The sequence below is a fragment of the Caloenas nicobarica genome, chromosome 1 (genome assembly GCF_036013445.1).
Source record: "Caloenas nicobarica isolate bCalNic1 chromosome 1, bCalNic1.hap1, whole genome shotgun sequence".
In the NCBI taxonomy this organism is placed as follows: domain Eukaryota; kingdom Metazoa; phylum Chordata; class Aves; order Columbiformes; family Columbidae; genus Caloenas; species Caloenas nicobarica.
In genome coordinates, this window is record NC_088245.1 from 23,216,410 (window position 1) to 23,238,598 (window position 22,189).

The 22,189-nt window shown below is 37.3% G+C and overlaps 1 protein-coding gene across 1 annotated transcript in view; it reads left to right on the top strand.

Annotated features, from left to right (window-relative positions):
• Nucleotides 1-22,189, top strand: part of GRM8 (glutamate metabotropic receptor 8) — a 332,753-nt gene that overhangs the window by 121,532 nt on the left and 189,032 nt on the right. The window contains exon 3 of the mRNA XM_065629770.1: nt 21,818-21,953. Coding sequence (XP_065485842.1) covers nt 21,818-21,953 — 136 coding nt within the window. The remainder of the gene's footprint in view (nt 1-21,817; nt 21,954-22,189) is intronic.

Consider the following 22,189-nt stretch of genomic DNA (forward strand, 5'->3'; position numbering starts at 1 on the left):
TAACTTCTGAGAGCTATATTTGCACATCATATACCATTAGGTCGTGAGGGGTTGTTTAGAAAATAGGTAGGTGTCCCAAACACAAGGGTATTTCAGGAGTCAAATCACATTTCTCCATTCTGAAAGCATAGCCCTCTTAAACACCATGCAAGAATCTCAATTGAGTAAATATACATTTCTGTGTTTGTGCAGCATTTAATAATTTTCTCTTAGCAAGCAGGCAAAACTTAGCAAACTGCCACAGAAGATCTTCCTCTTTTAAGTTATAGAGCAGTTTATGCTGCCGGACTTCTTAAAGCAAACTTTTCTTAGCTCTTCTCTCAGAAGATTCTTGGCTTTGGGAAAAGGGGTAACAGAGGGTTAAGAGAAGGCTGCAGACACTGTCTCTGACCTTGACCCACCTGGGCTGAGTGGTTTTTGTGGCTCTGGGCAGACTTAGGATGTTTGCAAGGTAGGTTCCCTGCTGCTGTAGTATGTGCCCCCTGCCTCACTGGAGGCAGGGAGGAGGCTAGTGCATGGCTGTCACTCCTGAAACCTCAGGCTGTCCCTGTGCTGTATCTTACTGGAATTTAACTTTGTGCTTGTCTCTTTGGGAAATGCTGACACCAGCTCCCTTTGGTGCAGGTACCATCTGCAGTGGCATCTGCCTCCAGCCCACTCACCTGTAAAAGCAGCTGCAGTGGTCACCACATGTTTATTGGATGGAAGGGAGTAATGAGAATGCATTCTCTGCTTTAATTTTTACGTTTAAAATTGGACAAACTTACACATTTTAGGATTCTTCTCTAACAAATGAAGAGAAACAACAGGAATGGGTATTTCTAACATCTAACGCCTAAGTCTTCAGAGTTCGCTGTGCTGCACTCCAGATCTGGATTGCTGTTTTGCTTTGCATTGAGTGAAAGGCTCTTCTCTTACTGTGTACAGTCACTTTGGATTCTCATGGAAACTTTAAACCACGTTCTGCTTCCCTTTATTTTAATTCTTTTCCTATGATGATTTATCTGAGCAGTTGTTTGAGTTTGAGCGTATTACCAGAAGTAAGCTTGTTACCTTCCTCCAAAGAGGAAGAAAGTTGTAGACAAGGAATTCTGTAAGATACCTTCACTGATAAATGGATACAGAGATGTAATTACATTAAATGATAAGGTACATGTACAGTAAATTGCAATGAAGCGAATGAGAAACACCTTTGAATTAAAAGGACAATCAGACTAATGATCGCTTTTGAAACAATTTATCTTGGTGCTTTGTAAAGATCTTTTGATCCGTGGCCACAGTGGATGAAGGGTTTTGCTTCTTCCACTATTTTTTCTGAATTGTATTAAGAACAAGGTAGATAATTTTACATATTTTATGTGTTTAACCTTTCTACATTTAAAAAGGATTTCTTATCTTCATTTAATGCAAGCCTTGGATAAATTTGATCAACACAGTTTTAGATATCCACATATCTGTGCTTTGGATACAGGGTTACAACTGGAAAAGTCCATGTGCAAATGAGGGAAGAAGATAATTTATGCTTTCAAATGTAGGTGTATTCAGAGTGGTATGTACAGTATGCAAGGAAAACAGAGAGAATTTTTCTTGCTCACTTAAAAAAATGGTCGTTTCACATCTTAAAGAATAAAAGGTGTAGGAAATAGAATAAATCAAAATGAAGAACTAAAATGGCTAGAAAATGCTTTTTAAATCCTAAAGAATATAATCAGCTGGTCCAACTGTCATCTGATTATGTGAACAATATTAAGAGCAATCTGAACTGAGAAAGAGAGTTACGGAAGTCACTCTAGCATGGATGGCAGCAGGGAGTTTCAGAAATATTGAAGCAAAGAAATTTTTATACCATATTTTGTCCTGTTTCCAACTGAAGGGATGTTTTGAAGGAAGGTAATTAACATTTAATTGTTTCTCTTTGAAACAACTTGTCCATGAGCAAAGCTTCTGTCTAACTGTTGTGTATTGATAAGGATCATGGCTGAAATATTGTTGCAAAACTAGTTCCTCCAGCCCCAGGATTGTCAAAGGCTAAAAGGAATCATGCCTCAAACATTGTAGCAGGAGATGACACATTCAGTATAGGGTGAACTGCGATTTACGTATCAACGACAAGCTAACGAGCCACAGCCCAGGCCGGCTGGCTAATGGGGGGATTGTGCCGGAGGGCACAGAGCTCCATCTTCTGATATGCCCAGCTTGGCACACAAAGGGGAAAAGCCCTTCGACATGGCCTGGGACTTGTCAAGACTTGTTGATCTTTCACAATCACCCCTTCCTCCCAGACTTTCCTCTACTCGGAGAGCTATAAAAAAGCTCATCTAAAACAGCACTGGTAGGGAACCCACCACCCTGAGGACCCTCCGCCCACCAGCCTTGCTGCGGGAACTGGACCAGATACCGGAGGACGCTGCGCTCCCAAACTACAAACCCCAGCATCCTTGCCGTGGGACACCGGAGGCCACACATCATCATACAAGTCTCGTCATCCACACTGCAGAGCCGTAAGAGTGGCTGGATCCCTCACCCTTTTCTTTCTTCCTTTCTCTCTGCTCTTTCCTCTTTTTTTTCCTTCTATAACCCTACTTCTTTATATTTTTCTCTCTCTCTTATACCTTAGTTTTCCTCCCCTCTCTACCACTCTCTCTCTTTGAACATATAAGAGTAACATTATCTTAAGCTCTGCTGTTGGATTCTTGTTAAGTAAATTCTCTTATTATAGCTACTAATGATTGTCAATACATTGCTTGTAGAAGAACTTTTGCTGTTACACTTTTGCCAAACCACTATTCTCTGTAACTAGTATTCCAACACGTACTTTTAGTAAAACTCATAATTGAATTGGACCCCAGGAGTGATTGTCTGTCATTTGCGTCACATAACCGTGCAGAATTAACCCAGTTAACTCACACCTGATCTCATCTGTTGAGTCAGGGCACGTGTCGCATTCAGAATTAACTCATCCCTCATCCCATCCGTTGGGACAGGACATTAACCCTACGAATTACCGGTTGGGTTATACCCTAGAGTATGAGAGTTTACTGCCCTATGAAATTGTTTTTGTTCTATCTACTGTAGCATAGTTCATTCTCATTTTTCATGCATATATATCTAATGAACATTCCAAACTATGAAAAATGAAACCATTTCAGTGACTTCAGTGGGAGCTATGCAGTATGAAATAGGACTTCTAGAAGCAAACTTAATGAAATTGGTAAACTCAAATCAGTAACTAATTTTGTCTTGTTCAATTTATTGTTATAAATACAATTATTCTAAATGTATGGAAAAAGTTTCCTTCACCATTTCATATGAGAACTCTACCTTAAAACAGTGGAATTACTGGATACTTACAAACAAAAATAGGTGTAGAAAATCATGATATTTGAATATATAATATGAAACTGTTCAATATGTAAGTACAAAATCAACTGTCAGGAGGCCTCACCTTGAATACTGTGTTCAGTTTTGGGCCTCTCATCCTAAGAAGGATACTGAGGTACCAGAGAGAGTGCAGAGGAGGGCGACGAAGCTGGTGAGTGGCCTGGAGCACAAGTCTTATGAGGAGTGGCTGAGGGAACTGGGGTTGTTTAGCCTGGAGAAAAGGAGGCTGAGGGGAGACCTTATCGCTGTCTACAACTACCTGAAAGGAGGTTGTAGCATGGAGGGTGTTGGTCTCTTCTCCCAAATGGCAAGTGATAGGACGAGAGGAAATGGCCTCAAGATGTGCAAGGGAAGATTCACATTGAATATTAGGAAGAAATTTTTCATGGAAAGGGTTGTGAAGCAGTGGAACAAACTGCCCAGGGAAGTGGTTGAGTCACCATCCCTGGAGGTATTTAAAAGGCATATAGACAAGGTTCCTAGGTGCATGGTTTAGTGCTAGACTTAGATTATGTTTGGACTAGATGATCTTGCGGGTCTTTTCCAACAAAAATGATTCTATTATTCTGTGATTCTATGACATTGCTAGTAAGCCACAAAGAAAAGATATCAGGGATAATTCTGTACTTTTGAATCATTCGTAAAAAAACCCACAGTACTCTTGACTCCAGAACACCAAATTGCATGTCAAATTTATCTAATTCTTGATTTAAGTTGTCCTAGAAACTAAAGAACCTGTTGATTCAAAAAGAATTTCATACAGCCTTTAGAGATATTCATATATGCCTGTACATTCAGATTCTTGCATATACTGTTTTTCTTGGCCAGTTTTTTGGGGTCCATGAAAAAATTCTGCAGATGCACATATGGGGATATAAAAATATGCCTACAGTTTTCGAGATACTTGAATATTCTAAGAAGCTCCATAGAAATGTATCCAAATATACTTTGCAGATCTGTTCATAAAAGAAAGGGAAAAAAGTGATTGTATATATGAAAAGTGCATGCGACATTGAAAGACTTTGTCATGGTATTAGGATCAAATGATGATTTTTTGGAATTTAATACCATAATCATGGAGAAAGGAAAAGGAAAATTGAGCTTTGGCTACTGTGAAGTTTAGACTTGGGGATGTTGAGGGATCATCTAATCTAGGTTTTACTGTGTTCAGGTGGACTAGATGTATTAATAGAAAAAAATTCTATCAGGAGTTTTTAATAAGTGTAAAGACACCTCTCAAAAAGCCCTTGAGCTGCAAATTATTGAAGGCTGGGACAAGGTGCCAGCACGCAGGTTTACTCTGTCCTTGTGCTCTTCCATTATGAGTCATAGCCGGAGAAGGGACTATCAGACCAGATGAACCTTTGGTCAGACCCATAATGGCTGTTCTTCCACAGAGATTCCCTTGCAACTGGAAATCCAGCGAACTCTGTTAGCAAGATTTAATTACACTGACAGCTGGCAGAGAGCTTTCAGCCACAAATGTAAAAGAAAAAAAACAAAACAAAACCCCAGACTATTACAAATAAAAATATGGAACTAAATCCTTCTGAGGAGATACAAAAAGATACAATTTTATTAGAGGGGAAGCATTTTGTCCATTTTGGCCTTCAATCAGAATAATAATATGCCTTTTTCCTAGTCCCTTCAGTGACAAAATGCAACATATAATTTATTCTTTGAACTTATCTCATTTTTCTTCATTAATTATGAACAAACAGGTGTTAGCTGCTTATATTTAGTCTGAGAAGTACTGGTGAGAGTTTTCATCTCTCTGTGAAGTTACTGTGACATAAGCCAGGGGATGAATTTATGTTCAACCTCCACTGTAACTGTCCAGGTACATTGAGGTTTCCTGTAATTAACAAGTTTTCTCCTTGACAGAGTTATCTATCTCTTAGTGAGGTGGAAATCTGAATAGTCAACCTGACATAAGAGTACATCTTTTTCAGTCATGTCGTCTCTGGGAAAACTGATTTTGAGTGAGCCATTTGGATATCCCTGTACTTGTTCGTTCTCAAAAGGGATGATCCTGGCTTTCTAGACAGAAGTACCTGAAGAAACTTGGAGATTTTGATAGATGTTCTGAAAATAATGGGAATATGCGCAATGGGAGAATATCAGGGGACTGTGGTATAGGAAAAAATATTTTCTTATCTTCTCCCTTGCTAGTCACTAGATTTAGCACTTCAGAGAATCTTAGAATCATGGAATCATAGAATCATTTAGCTTGGAAAAGACCTTTAAGAACATCAAGTCCAACCATTAACCTAACACTGCCAAGTTCGCCTCTAAACCATGTCCCTAAGTCCCACGTCTACAAGTCTTTTAAATACCTCCAGGGATGGTGACTCAACCACTTCCTGGGCAGCCTGTTCCGATGCTTGACAATCCCTTCAATGAAGAAATATTTCCTAATAACCAATACAAACCTCCCCTGGTATAACTTGAGGCCATTTCCTTTTGTCCTATCACTTGTTACTTGGGAAAAGAGACCAACACCGTCCATGCTACAACCTCCTTTCAGGTAGTTGTAGGAGTGAGGTCTTCCCACAGCCTTCTTTTCTCCAAGCTAAACAGCCCCAGTTCCCTCAGCTGCTCCTCATAAGATTTGCACTCTAGAACCTTCACCAGCTTCGTCGCCCTCCTCTGCACTCTCTCCAGCACCTCGATGACTTTCTTGTAGTGAGTGGCACAGTATTCGAGGTGTGGCCTCACCAGAGCTGAGTACAGGGAGACGATCACTTCCCTAGTCCTGCTGGTCTGCCCACTGTTTCTGATACCAGCCAGGATGCTATTTTCCTTTTTGGACACTTGGGCACACTGCTGGCTCATATTCACCTGGCTGTTGACCAACAGGTCCTTTTCTGATGGGCAGCTTTCCAACCACTCTTCCCCAAGCCTGTCACATTTTGTGGTGCTGTTGCAGCCCAAGTTCAGGACCCGGCACTTGGCCATGTGGACTTCATACAATTTGCTTCAGTCAATTGATCCAGCCTGTCCAGATCCTTCTGTTGAGCCTTCCTACCCTCCAGCAGATCAACAGAAGAAAGACAGGTTTCTTTCTGGCTAGCTGTAAGAATGGAAACTAAATTGTTTGTTAAGTCATGATCTTGATCGTTTTTCAGAATTTAGAATTCTGGCAGGTAAGCCTGTGTACATGGCCTTGTGCTGTGCTTGGTTTTGGTAGATCCTTTGATAGATCTGTTTCATTTCACAGCTTCTGTTTGAATGACCTAGGTTGACTGTATATTCTCCAGTGCCATAAGCATGATTTCATTGTCTCGTGTTAAAAAATGGACAGAATCTGTTTACTTTGATTTTAATCATGTGCGCACTGTGCCCAAGTTGAGCTTGGCTCACAATGCCAATCTGAGACATGCAGCTTGGAGGAAAGCATAGTACTGCTGGGAGAGCAGGAATTCAATTTAGGAGGACCTGTGTGGGATTGCCTCTGGACTTTTATCTTGGCGGTGTTGCATTTCAGCTTCTAAAGGACTGACCTGAATCTAGCAGCCACACAGATGGTTAAAGGTGATTGCTAGGACATTAGTGTATTATTTTCCTATAAATAATCGGACAGCCTCAGATCAATCAATGGCTAATTCTATTGCACAGAATTTTGCACTCTTAATGTCCTTTATCCATATAGGATTTTACTCCAAATACCTCTGTAGCATTGCAGTTGCTGGAGCGTCTTTAAGTGCATGGCAGGCCTATTTCCTTCATTAAATACTTTTGGGCTCGACTACATCTGTGATGATGGTGAGAAGACTAAGCATTCCTGTTCTTTGTCACATAAGACAGTGTAGGACAGTGTCCTTCTCATGGGACTAGGGGCAGGTATGGTATGGGACAAAAACTTCAGCTTTTTGCAACACTGTAGGTTTTTTGTGGATTTTCTCATCTGGAAGTAGTTCACAGAGAATAATGCTGTATTGGGAATGTATACTCTGGCTTGGAGATAGGAGGCCAACAGAGGAGCTGAAGACCCTTTGTCTCCCTTTTCTGCTCCTCTGCTCCCTACCAACTGTAATCTCATGCTTCATGGCTTTTTTCTATGCAAGAGATGAATCTTTAAGCAAGTGAGTAGAAGTTCCACAGGAGAGGAGAAGAAATATAAGTGGAGAATGGCTGGACCTTGGTCACTAGGATCTCTCTGCACACAGTTTACTTCAGATGGAAAACCTGTCAATAATTAGTTTCTTTATTTATCAAGAAGTAAAGTCATCTTTGTGAAAAGGGCTAGCCCAGGCTAGTAATTGATTTATGATTTTACAAAAACTCAGATGAGTTGAATTTTGACACTGACATCCTTAAGTATTGATCCAAGTCACTTGGATCTGAAGCCTGAAGGTGGAGCACATCTCACAGACTGTACACAAACTTTTGTTATGGGATGCTGCAGACCTCATGTGCACATGCCGCAGTGGAAATGCACGAGCACAGCAAGTGCACTGTGCCTGACTTGTCCTCTCTTGTAGAGAGATATTGTACACAGGGGCTTGGATGTCTTAAAGTGGTGTACGTATATATATATATATAATGCTGCTTTTTTCATTACGTTAAATTTATCCTCAGACAAGCTATCAGTAGCACTATTCTACAGTTCATCTCTCTCTTTTTTTTTTTTTTCCTCCCATATTCCTTCTGTGTCATTTTTTGGCTACTCTGTGTTCTAAAATAAGTCAGTCCATCTGTACAGAAAACAAAAACAAGAAAAGAGAGGGCAGAAATTGTTTATGCTCTTCAGAGCTGTCACTTCTTTTTTTAATATTGAAAATGATTTCCTTCTGCTTTTCCTTCTTTCCATCACTGGAAACTTTCTAAATGGTGGCAAAGGCATTCCTAATGAAAATGCCTTTTCAAATATTAAATTCAGTGGAACTTTGTACATCTTTGGCCAGTTGTGATATTTCTCATAGGCCAAAAAATAGTCTTGAAGTTGTGGTATTTTGGCTGCTATCGGAATTCAGAATTTGAAAAAGTTAAAATTTCAGTATTCAAATTTCTGGTAACTTTTACTGAGCTTTCTGGTATTTGAAAACACATGTTGACTCGAATATTTCGATACAAACTCCCAAGGTATCTTCATTATGGAGGGTGTGGAAGAGCTATGCTTGTTCCTCTACTCTCTGTTGGCAGAAGTATTTGTAGTTCACTGATGAAACAACTTAGATAAGCAGAGCAAGAAAGTTCTTTTGGAGTCTGAAGAATAAAGGATTCATTCCTAGTGTATATTTTTTTCCACTTCAAAACTTGACAGTGATTAGTCATAAAGCATTGCCAAGAAAGGTATATTATTATTTTAGCACTAGGCATTTGCAGAAGATTTTGTTTTAGGATCAGCACTATTATTTGTGCATTACACTGAACAATGACTGATTGTATCACAGCTCTCCAGTGCTTAGTTGCTTTGTTATCTTTCCTTTGTCTTCTGTGTTATCTTCATTTTTTATCCTCACTTGCTACTTTCATCAAGTAACATAGGATGGATTTTTTGTTACTGCAAGGTGGAGTTTCTTTCTCATGAGTCTGTGGGGATAATCATACGTCTTTATTTAATATATAATTCAGAGTAAATTGAAGTACCTTCATTTTCCGTCTGTTACATCTTTTGACAGATTCGATGGGCAATACGTTTCAGAACTAATTAACTTTGAAAACATGTATTTCTGCATTTTTCATTTATAATGGGTGAGATATAAGTGTTCCGTAGATAATAGATTTTTGTCTGGTATAATTTTTGATAGCTTTTGGGAGAAAGAAAAACATAATGAAGGATGCTTTAGAACGTTATATGTGATAAAGAGTTGTATCAAATTATTGAAGCCATGTGATCAGATGAGTAGCATGGACATAGAAAAATCCTTCAGGGCCTTGATGAGATAGTTTGTTGATCAAAGTTCTATGTGGAGACTAGATGCACATTAAAACAGGCTTTTATTTCAGCTTGTATTAACAGCATAATGATGTCCACTACTGTGTAATGTTCAATAAAAGTAATCTTGTACTTAGTGATTGTAGGTTTTTTGTATATTTTTTTTTTCTTCACTGTCTACAAAATACGGTAGAGTTATCAAACATTTCATTAGAAAGGGCTGAACAGCAGACATCTTTTGTCAGTTACTAGACACCTTCAGTACATGATGTGTCACAAGGCAACCACTTCCTTGCATTTGTTTTTCAGCTAATGGTGATTTCCTGTAGCAGAGATATGATTTGCATGGAAGGAGCTGGGTCTGGGTTTGTCTAATTCTAAAACATTAAATTCTAGGCAGAAACAAAGCCTGAAGAGCACCTGTAAGATTTTGCCTCTGGCAGAACAAAGAAAGCATAGTTCTGTGGCAACAATTGAACTGTGGACCAACTGCCCTCGCAGTATTTGGTCTGTTTTCTATGTCCTAAGCCTTCCTTGTCTCACAAACATTGCTTTTCATCCATTTGATAGTTACATTTGTAAAAGTATCCAGATTTCCCTTTTTACTGTAGTGTACTGTTAGCATATTTAATTTTGAACACAGTTGCCTTCATTCATCTGGTGTCACTGAGCGGCTTGGTTGAGATTGACAGATCCATACATTCTGGCTGAGTCAGAGTTTAGTCAAGGAGAGCTAGAGCTCTTATGCCCATTGGCTGCCATTCTTTACAGGGGATTTTACACTGGCTGTGCACTTTGATGGAAAGACCAAGTTCTCCTATTTCTTCCTGCATGGGCAACAGTTTTCTCCTCCCGTTTTCCCTTTTTTTGATGTTAGGTAGAGCCTTTGTTTCTTTCAGAATGTTATTTAGAGCAAAGCCATGTTTCTAGCATCTGAAAAAAGGATAGGCAGGGTTAAATACTGTCCTAGTACAACTGTTGACAGAGTACGTAACAGCAACTTTGATCCCACTTACTGGTCATTTCCCAACAGGCAATGCACAGTATTTCCACTCTTTTAGTAATAGTGGGAATAGGCCTAAATTATATCATTAGCTGACCTTCTATCCTGAATCCTTAGTCTGAATCTAAGAATTTTTCAGTGATTCAACTTACAGAGTTGCTACCTGTATTCTTATTGAATAAGGACTTTATTCTTTTCTGAATAAGGTCTGAGAACATACAACAGACATATAGGCATGCTGTACCATTTACAAGGTAAGATTAATCCAGAAGATTAAACTGATACTTGTGTCTTCAAACAAATACAGATGCGAATAGTTAGACATTTGGTAAAATTAAACATTGCTGTATTTCTGCAATTTATTTTATATGTACATGCATGGTATCTTTCATTCAAGAACAGCTAAAGTACCTGTTCACCATTTATTATACCCCAGAATTAAAACCATTTCATTGCTTTTGCTCTTTTCCCATCATTTTTACATTGTTCTTACGTGCCTAAAAAGAGACTAACTCATGTTCCATTGCAAGCTGTTTCCTCTTGCATGCATAGGTCCTCTGAGCACCTTCCTGCTTCTTCCTTCAGCTCTAAATTCTCAGGCCCCTTGCAGCCCTTGAAGCACGTCTCCTGGTTAGCCACTTTTTACCTGATGCTTTTTTTTCTCTAGGGCTTTATGAGTTAAGCTAATCCTTCATCCCAACATACTTCAAGAAAAAGACTAATTAGTAGATCCACTCACTCCTAAACTTCTCAAGAGAAATTTTACCTGTTGGTATTAAATGCACAGAGATAAGGCTCCTCTCTTTAACTTCATTAACTTCTGATCCAAACTCACAATACAGTGCCACAGACTTTGTTAAAGTTACAGTGGCTATGTAGCCAACTTTAATTCAGTTACACTTTTAAAATGAAGGTAGGATTCTGTATGATTATTTATGTGGAAGGCTATGGAGTCACTCTTGTTCAGTCACTAACTCATTCTTTTATTTTACCGCTGTGTTATAAAAGAAGTATTGCTGTTTCTTAATATCGCTATATTTTCAACTGGTGTAAAGAAACATAAAAACCTGAAGCAATATACAAGACTTAGCTTAATTCTCTTCATATTTTATAACCCCCAATGGTAATAAGTCAGCAGATAAAGTTCATTAGTATTTTTAGATCCTAGTGAAGTTCTTACCCAAGTGTCCAGCTGTCAAAGTACTTTAAAATGAGATAAATACAGCTAGGTACTAACATCAAAATACATATATGAATTTTGCAAATATAACTTGCAGACTAGATATGTAATTAAACTAACTCAGCCTTCCTAACTTGTATAAGAGAACCTAACATAACTTAATCACATAACTTAATTATGTACAAGTTGTTGTGTTTGGAAGAGTGAAGGAGTTTGATCTCTGGTTTTGAGGAAAAGATATAACCAGATCCAGTTGTTGTGAACTGAATTTGGCAAAATTAAACTGATGAAAAAGAACTTGTTTAGTTGGTTGGGTTTTGTCTCTCTTTTTTTTTTTTTTTTTTTTTTTTCTCAATAGTGAGATTTATAAACCATTGGAGGAACTTTTTCCATGGGTGTGGCAGACCCTTCATACCTTGAAAGTTTTATCATTTTATCTAAATACACTTCAGCTGGAAGTCAGCTGGATTCAGATATTCTAGGATAACAGGCTTTGACTCATTACACATGGAACCACTCAGAAATTATATTTCCATTTCATTCAAAATTCTGACATTTAAAAAAATTAAAACAAATACTGAAATTTTCCATAGTGAAAAATAAAATATTTCTGTTCTCAAGTGTTTAATTTTTTGTCTCGATAATAATACATGTCATCTTTTACTGAATTAAAAAAAGAAAAAAACCCCTCAAAATGATATATTTGAAACAAAAACCCCCCACCATTTTATATTAATGTTTTAATTTTGTTAATCTAAAAGGTAAAGGTTGAACCATTATGACTTTTTATCATTTAAAGTTTTGTCAAATAACTGCAAAATATTTCAATTTGAATTAAATGGCCTTTTTAAAAGCTCACTTAAGCTTTTGAAAAGATTTCTAATCAACTTTTAGTGTGGAAGAGGCCAAGGTAGTTGATGACAATTGTCTCTATAAATTTGGGTTTATAATTTCATATAGAGAAGATCACAGAATTCTCTTTTCTCAGTTTCAGACAAAGCTTAGCTGAAAGATATTTTGTTTCACTTTGAATTTGAGACTATTTGTTGAACCTCACACTCAAGATCAAGCATCAGTAATAAAATTCAGACTTCATCAAAGTTAAGTAAGGCTTTATATGCAAACTATTTTGATAGTTCAGATCCTGAGAAAATAAATATTTTACAAGTGGAGGTAATCTAAGCTAAATAATATATGCCTAACTTTAAGAATAATCTCATGATACTAGGCAGTTTGGTTAAAGGAATATGTAAATAATGATGGGAATTGCTTTTGCCACCAACACTCTGGAAGAGAGCAGAAACAGAAGGGAACAAGGGAGTGGGTTGTTTGTTTGTTTGGTTGGTTGGTTTTTGGGTTTTTTTGTGTATATGTTTTTTTGTTTTGTTTGGTTGGGTTTTTTACTTGTTTTTTTGTTTGTTTTGTTGGTGGGTTTTTTTGCTTGTTTGTTTGTTTTGGTTTGTTTTCCAGTGAATACAGTAAATCTGTGGCTATTTTGTGACCACAAAGAAGAAGAATGTCTTCACTTAGAAAGCAGACAAAAAAGTTTCAGAATGAGAACATTAATCACTGCTGCTATTTTTCTTAGAAGGCATGATTAAAAGTCATATTCTGCTGCCTGTGTACAGCATTTAAGTGCAAAGGAGGTGACTGAAGGCAATCTCTGAACACCACAAAACCAGTAAGAAGCATGCAAAGGAAAAACAGGACACCAGCCTACCATTAAAATCAGGCAATCCAGGACAACTTAACTGAAAACAGCCTTTTATATCACTGTTAAAATATTTAAAATAAACAAGGCAGGGAGCAGAATAAAAAAATGTTAAACTGGAGATCTGCACAGGGAACAAATTATTCTGAAAGAAGAAAGGTCATATTTGTTTAGAAATAAATGTTTTTACAGAATTCAGCCCTTCTTGTGGTGGGGTTTCTTTTCATGCCAAAACATAATCATAAGGAATGCCAGAACCTCCTGTGTCATCTTCATGATACAAAATACATCCATTGGGGATTGTGACTTCAGCTAGTAGCATTCAGGGAAAGGTCTCTCCAGTGATGTGGCAGGAGAATGCTGGACCTTGGCAAAGGCATCCCATGTCTGATGGTGACGCCCAGGAGACAGGGAGGAACATGTTACACTGGGCTGTTGGAACTGCATCTGTTAACATTGCATCAGGTTTAACCAAGAACTTTGAAGGATGCAAAAATCAGTTGACTTTGCTTAGAGATTAACTGGTGATTTTTATGGCTGACCCACCTCTGGAATATTTTGAAGCAACCATTAACATATAAAATCCCTGAAACAACAAATCCAAATCTTTACAGCTACTCAGGCTCATTAGGACTGAGAATTTTAGAGAAATGGAGGTAAGAATAAGCGCCATATTCAAGCAAATTTACTGTCAGAGAAAAGTATCTATTAGGTAACCACAGGCCAGAGTTTGAGTTCACAGTATTTCTTTGTTATAAATCATAATAGATGTTATCATAAAAAAAAATCTGAAAATCTTTTAGAATTTAGGTATTTATGAAATTTCTTTCATATGATTTTCTGATCTTAAGAAAACAAAAAAAGATACAGAGGGTTTTCCTTCCTCATCAAGGATGTATGTAGGATGTAGCCAGAAAACAGAAAATACCAGTATGTTTCTTTTTACAGTTATGCCTCTGCAAGTTCTAAACCTGCAAGTAGGAAGAACCATGTTTCCACAGAAGGATATATTCATGCCCACTGCAATGGTAAAAAAAGACATAGCTGTGAAAGCCTTGCAAAAGCTGACCAGTAAATGTACTTGGAGGACATTTCAATTATATTCTTTTGGCCACGGATTGTTTTGAAGTTTGACCGGGCATCCCATATCCTTCATGAACTAGTTATACAGTGATTCACTGCAGAGAGGAAAATTCCTCTCTCGCAACCTTCCATAATTCAGTCTTTTCAGTTGTTTTTTTTTTTTTTTCTGGGTATGTGATTTTTACCCATTCATGAACTTCTCTACTGCAGATGAATTTTTCTTTTAGCCTCTCACTTTCAAGCCTGTGAAAGTTGCCTTTCATTTACACAAATAGGACTAAAAATTCAAAAGATGAAAAATGTGTTGTTTGTGGGTTGTTTTTTCAAACCTGCAAAAAAAAATGGGTAGGTTTGCTGATGGTAAGGATATCTCTTGCAGTTATTTTCTGTCAGATGCTGGTGTTAATGGAAGCTTTAGTGGTACACTTGGAATGGTTTCTTCTGAAAAAAAAAAGAATTAAAAAAAGAGAATTTTTTACTGTTCGGAATGGAAATGTAAAGTAACAGGTCTCTCATGATTCATGTCACCTTAGAGACAGACTCTGATGATGGAAGCCAGTAGCCAGTGGTCTCACATGGAGCCAGAGCTGGTTTTTTTTATTTCTTCCTTTTCTATTTTAGAATTAACATCTGCTTTGCCCATGATGTAAGTATCTGTATGAGCACATGTGTTTGTGAAATATGCATGGCTGTATGCCTATGAACACTCATAAGGATGTAATAAAAACAGTTTTAAAAGGAATGGGTGAATTGTATTTAACAGAATGTTTTGTGTTCTTTCATGGTTTTACAGAATGCCTTTTAATTTTTTTTCCCCAAAGAGAATGAATGAAAGGAAGACCAGACAAAAAGCATTGCTAAAAGGCCTTTTCTAAAACACTGAAATAAATAAGAGAGACTTTAAGCTCTTGAAAGCAGTTAGTTTTGAGTAGAAAACCTCATGACTGTAGCTGCTGTGTTGGTGAAAAAGCATCATTGACCTGCTTGTGCATTAAAACATCTTTGTCATAAATATTAAGGGATTTTAAGAAAAAAAAAAAGACATCAATGTATGGGCTCAAAATGCAGACTGTTTTTGTCTGTTAAAAGATTATAACAAAAACTCTCACCCTCCATTATGTCTGCATGTATTGGACACTAAGTGCCACTTCCATCCATTCAAAGCAAAGTATTATTTAAATTATTTATTTTTTAAAATGTTTTTCTTTCTATAACCTTGCATTGAAAAATATTGCCACTATGGGCTGAAAAATTATCTTTGCAAGAGTAAGTGAAATGTTTGCTGAGGTATTTGGTGAGCTTCCAAGGCAATGAAAAGACAAGACTTTAGGATATTTCCATACTGCAGGTAGTTGGTGACAGCAACAAAGGAGGTGCACTGGAATAAGATTTTATTTAACTAGATTTTGACATGAATAACTGTGAACGTGCCATGGCATGGACTTCTGTGGGAGCAGAAGGCCCAGGTCCTCATTTGTATAGCTGAGCTACCCTGAAGTCTGTATGACTACATCAGTGACTCTGTGGTTTGTTGGAGTAGTTAAGTGAATGTAGCTCTAGAAAGAATGCAGGGCTGCATCCAGGCCTCCCAGCTATGGTACTTTGGCATTAAGGAGGCATTTAAATTTTGAAGAATTATTGCTTGTGAAATTTGATCTTCAACTTGTAATTATATCTTCCTAGGTGTCACTCCCTGTTGACTCATACTCTAGAAAATTATTGTCAAGGACATCTAGGGATATGCAAGAGATTGGCAGCAAGTTGGTTGTGGTTCAAATAACAGTTCCTAAAAGTACTTGATTATCAGCATTAGTGCAAGTCCCATGCAGGACAGTCACCTTATTTTTCCTTAACATTCAGATTTCTTAGCATCCAAATTTATCACATAATGAACTGTCTGCTTAAAAAGAAGGTCTCGATGCATTTACTAAGTCACAACGTTATCCTGATTTTGTCAACAGAACTTGAGCATAAATCATCCTGTTCTTTTTAGTATTTCCAACAATCTTCATGCTGAACAAGGTTCCTGGCAATTGGAACACACTTTCAATATAACCAGGTCTAGATTTTCTAGACTTCCAAGAGGAAGGACTGGAAGAGGAGGAGAAATGTCTGTTTTTCCTCATGTTCTCTTGGATGACGTGATACTGTCAGAAGTGTGCATCCTCCTGTCAGATAGAGGCTGTGCCTGCCTCTGACAGCACCCTGTGTACCTCAGAGGAGAGTTTCTTACCAAGGCTTCTTCTGAGTCTCTGACATCTGTTCCCCTACTTGGAACAAGAACTTCTCTGCCATCACATATTTCTGTAATGTCTTTTGGAAACTTTCCACAAGCCTGCATTAAAATTTTCTTGGCCTACTAACCAGTCACATATAATTCATCTCAAAAAAAGAAAATGTATACTTGAAGGCAGCTGAGAAAGTGCTGCCAGGTAGGACTAGGTTCTAGATGTGCTCTGGCTATTTGTCTTGAGCTTTTTCAGGAACAATGTGATTTGTGATGAAGCTGCTTTGAAACAATTGACTTGTAATGACGTATACTGAGTTGGGTGAGGTAAGCCTCCTTACGCTAAGAAGTAGATAGTTTGATCACTTCTGCTTTTATAATGGTAGGGCCAAGTATATACATCAGAAGGTAAAACACTTTAGAGGGTAAAATGGTTTTGAGTAGTATGGTTGTGGTCCTGACACTGAACCTACTTGAACTCAAAACTGCAGCTTTTTTTTTTTTTTTATGAAGACAGTGCCCATTCTTGTGTACCCTACTTAATTGGTCCATAATGTAGTGCTGGATCCTAGCTCGGGTAGGAGAGAATATGTCCACTGTATTTCTATTTACACTTATCTTCATCTTTCAGTCTTTGCTTCAGGAAATTAATTTGCTAGTTTAAGTTTTCTACCAAGTCTGCTTGCTATTTTCCAAATATACATTCAACATCACTTCTTCTGACACCCACCTCCACATATTTGAGTATTTAATGGTTTACAATTAGCATGCTGTCTTGTGACTTCAGAACCCATGAGAGCTAAAGTGAATATTTATCATTATAAAATCACCATAAGTTTAACCACCAAAATGATGTAGGTACTACATTTCCCCCTTGTTTTATTTTTTCTTTGGTAGAATCATTATTGTAAGAGCACAGAAAGAAAGGAAAAAGCTCATCGTTCTAGCACACTGACAATATCTTAAAAATCTACCTTTTTTTTGTCCGGTGAGAACCTATTTTCTGCAAGCAATGTTATACAGAGCAGCTGTAAGCAAGGCAAGACTAGCATGGAACAATTCATTTAAGATGCAATTTTTATCACAATGGAGAAAACAACTCAAAAACATATTATTGTATATCAAGGCTGGGTGTATCCCAGTTTTAAAAGCACGTGAGTTACCAGCTGCGGTTACATGCTGTGGAGCAGCTGGACTGAGTCCTTGATAACGAGTAGGGTGGCACCTCCCATGAGCCTGATTTCCAGCTTCCACCTCTGCTCTTCTATTCTTTGTCCCCTGGCCCCAGGTGCTGGATATCACACCTGACAGCTGTTAGACAGAAGACAAATGGATACTTATCATCACTAACACTGTGTAGTTCATATTAACTGTTTTATTCCTCTAATCAAGCTCTGGGATGACTGAGTACAACCTTAGTTTTACAAGTCTGAGAACAGAAAAAAGAGTCTTAGTAGAGTTTGGTGCTAAGAACTTCTTTTTTTTTTTTTTCCTGAGAGTAGGTGAAGAACTACTTTCCATCAGTGCCACCTTAATGTCTTTAAAATGTGTGATAGATGTGAACCCTGAATTTCATCTTCTATGTCATACATGAATTATGGAATGGGTACAATAGGAGTGGGTACAATTACTGGTATCTGTTCCTAGTTGATCTGTCTGAAATGAGTCTGTCTGTCTGACTCTGTCTTTGGTCTCAGTAACAGCTTTTAGTGCAGCCCTCTCTGAAGCCTGCTCATAAGTCCTTTATTTGACTGGATTCGAACACAACATCACCTTTTCAGTAAGAGGCTAGTTAGCTCTCATTCCCTCATACAAATGTTAGATTAATCATCATTTCAACCAAGGGAAATTTAAACAAAGGTATTTTTTTAGGTACCTCCCCAGACAGTGAAGGATAACAAACACTTTCGAAACCAGTAACAGGGACAAGAAATCATTATGCCAGATCAGTCAGAAATGCTGACAGGGTGAAACATGTAGACACTATTAGTTTTTATGATTCACAGCCATAAATTCTCCAGGGGCATTATGTTTCTGAACCATCTGCCCTTTGGCACCTCTGCAGCAAATGGTAAATCCATTGGTATCACATATGAGACATCTATTCTCAAACCCTATTTCTTCTTGGTTTGGGGAAATCTCTCTTTTGTTCACACTTCATAAGATTGTCCTAACTACTGATCTTAAAACCTGTCATTTTAGTACCTCTGCTAGCTATTTTTGAGGAATAATTATTCCTTATTAGGTTTGCCAGCCTCTAAGAATCCTTTTCCTAGACACTCATCTCTCTCTGTGTCTGGGCACTTAGCCCAGGCTGTAGATTTGAAAGGCAGCAGGGTGCTGAGAGGTTAGACACTGTAATGTTTTAAGTACCTTTGTGGATCTAGCATTTCACCATTAGCTGAAAATTGATACTCTGTTATTTGTTTGAGCAACAGCTGTATAAGCTGTATATATAGATAAGGGTGTACACAAAATGTTTTTTGTGTTGGAGACAGCTTACACAATTCATTATAAATGTAGCAACAAGGCTGAAGTACATTTTATTTTGTTCCTATTAGTACTTAACACATTCTTCAACGTGGAAATGCTAAGATGCAGAGTACCATCATGATTGAACTTGCTGCTGCAATGATGGAATGCTGTTTCTTCAACACCATTTTGACTGAAAATAGCCTTTCTAGATACTGCACTTTTTCATTGCTTGATATCTATTCCACACAGATTGTTGATGGCTGTATATAGTGTATTATATGAACATATCTTGTAATATTTGCACTTTTATGTGGAAAGAACGCTTTTTTCCTAAGGGCCATTGCATGAATAGAAATGGTTGAAAAATGCACTCTCCAAATTTATAAGGGAACAAATTATTCCTTTAAGTAATTTTTTAGGATCTATTTTACTTTTTGTGCTTGAATGACTTTCAGGACCGTTGAGAGCTTGGCATTGTTTTTCAGTGTTTCCTTTTTAATAGTGAGTTGCTGTTAAATTTAAAGGATGTCTGCTAAATATTTCTCTTATATTTCAGACCTGTTGCTTGAGAAAGGGGTTGCAGTAAAGGGCTTTTTGAGTGTCTATTGCAATAGCCTAGTATCGGTTTTGGAAATTGGCTAAAGCTTTTCGTAGTACGGCATCCATCTTTCCATTGACAAAGATACCTGGTGAATATGGGGGTCACTTACTATCTGGGCTCATCTGTTGTTATTGGCATATTAGCTGTCCATCATGGGGAGCCAGGCTGTTCATAAAAATGTGAAGAAATGTGTTGCAAGAGAAAGGTGCTATATTCTACTTTTAAACAGATAAGAGTAAATTATTTAAGTTATATCTTTACACTATTTATAGATGGTAAAAAATGTGTACAAACAATTTTTGTTAGAAATGGCAGATGTTCTGATGTGCAAATAATATTTTTTCATGTAAGGCAGAGAATAATTCAGAATAAATATATATGGTAGTATGTATCTCTCTATCTAATAAAATAGTAATGTAACTTCTCAATAAATTGATGCATAGCTGAAAAAGGTGATATGTTTGCCTGTGACTAGAAGTTGTTATTTTTAAACTCTCAGTTGATAATTCCATGCTTCATTTATTCTATGTCTAAACTTGATTCTAACTTAGGATCTGCCTGTGTAAAGAACTATTGAGGTCAATGAGATTCTGCAGAGGCAAAACAAAATCTGATAATGAATCCCCAGAATTTTCTAAATATTACATTTAAATAAAAGAAATTTTAAAAAGCTCCATAAATAACTTTATTTTGCTTGTTTGTTTTCCTTAAAGATTAAACACATTCAACTTAAGAAAGCCAACACAAGAGACGTCTGTTACTTCTTCATATAGCTCTATATCGTAAGCTGCATCTGGTTGGAACCTTGTTTTTGTCCAAATCTTATCACTGACAGTGTGTATCAATTTGTGAAGTTCTTTGCAAAAATACAAGGTTGACAAGACTGCTGAGAAAGTTGGAATGCCTCTCCATATACAACATAGCCATCTAACCGTGACTTTAGTTGTCTAATTATCTTTAATATATAGATATATATATGCCCCAAATGATATTATATATCAGAAAATAAATACTAGCTTTCATAAAAATAGAACGGCTCTTTTATAACAAATTCTTATTCTTACACTGAAGGCAATCTTCAGTGCAGAAGTATTAATATTGAGATGCTGAGATGCAAAAATTACCATTTACTTTGCCTTTGTCTAGTAACATGCCACTTTTTGTTAGAAATAAATTTTTCTCATTTTCTTCATTTTCAGGTTTTATTAATGATTAGATTCTCCACAAGTGGCTCTTATTTTGGGAATAATAACAGGCAACATCAAATATTGGTGGGAGTCAGATGTACTAATGCCAATCAGGGGATAGTTTTTAAAGAAAAAATAATTAAAATAAATAAATCAGCAAAAAATCACAGAAAGATTATCTATGGCATAGAAAGTTGGTGCTAATCTGGACTCAGTGCTTCATGAAACAGGCTCAAGGAATTTCTCTCCTCATCTGCTCAGACATTGATAACAGTGTCATAACTGGGAAGTAGAAATTCTCTTACACTGGTGTATGAAAGCCATTGGAAATCACTGAGTTTCTGTAGAAATTCGTCCCTTTTTGGAGGACAGGTAAAATGTAAATATTTCAATTGACATTTTCCTCCTTCTGTCAGCAAGAGATATAAATATCATCTCTGAGTTTGTGTTCATTTGCTGATTAGTAATTTAGAATATTGAATGACAACCCGAAACCTCTTAAATAATTAAGACAACTTAATTAAGAATGTCATAATAACGATTAGAAGTGGTCTGTACGTATTCGTTCATATGAGACTATTTCAGGTTTACTACTTGATTTTGTAACCACAGTGTTTATTGTTAACTTTATACTCTCTGATGAAAAAACGGAGATGTATGATAGTAACTGATTCTGGAGAGCCACATTATGAACCCAAAATAGCTGTTAAATTGTGGCTCCCTGGTTAAATGCAGTCCTGTGGCAAGGCTGGGTTCTCAGCTGCCATAAGTTGGGATAAGTTTGTGGAACTTTGTCCAGCTGAGCCAGAGTATGGTGATTGATGGTCTTGCTCAGGACGTTGGTTCCGTTTTTATATCAAAATGAAGTAAAAGGTAACTGAGCTGAAGTCTTCAATGCAACATTAAGTGTGTAGGTTTGTACAGCACATGCTTCAAAATACATAAATTAACTTTTAGCTGCACTGTCTTATCTCGGATTAGCGTCTTGTTTTCCTTGACTGCCTGGTCGTCGATGGATTACCTGAACTGTAGATATTTATCATGTAAAAATTATTATTATTTTTTTTTTCCTTTTTTTTTTTCCTCAGGAGGTGTTTGCATTGCTCAGTCACTCAAAATTCCTCGGGAACCAAGACCAGGAGAGTTTGAAAAGATCATCAAACGCTTGTTGGAAACTCCAAATGCTCGTGCAGTGATCATGTTTGCGAATGAAGATGATATCAGGTGCCTGTTTCCCAATTTTGTGTGTTAAAGACATTCTCTCTTCACAGAGCTGATCAATTGGCTGGTACAGAATAGAGTAACACAGGAGTTTTCAGATTCACTCCCATGTAAAAATGCTTGGAAATCTGGTGATGAGAAACTGAGTTGCAATTATATAGTGTACTGGCCCTTTATTCAGTGAAGATCTAACCTGTTCCTAAGAGCACAGCTCCAATAGATTGCTATTTGGTGAATGA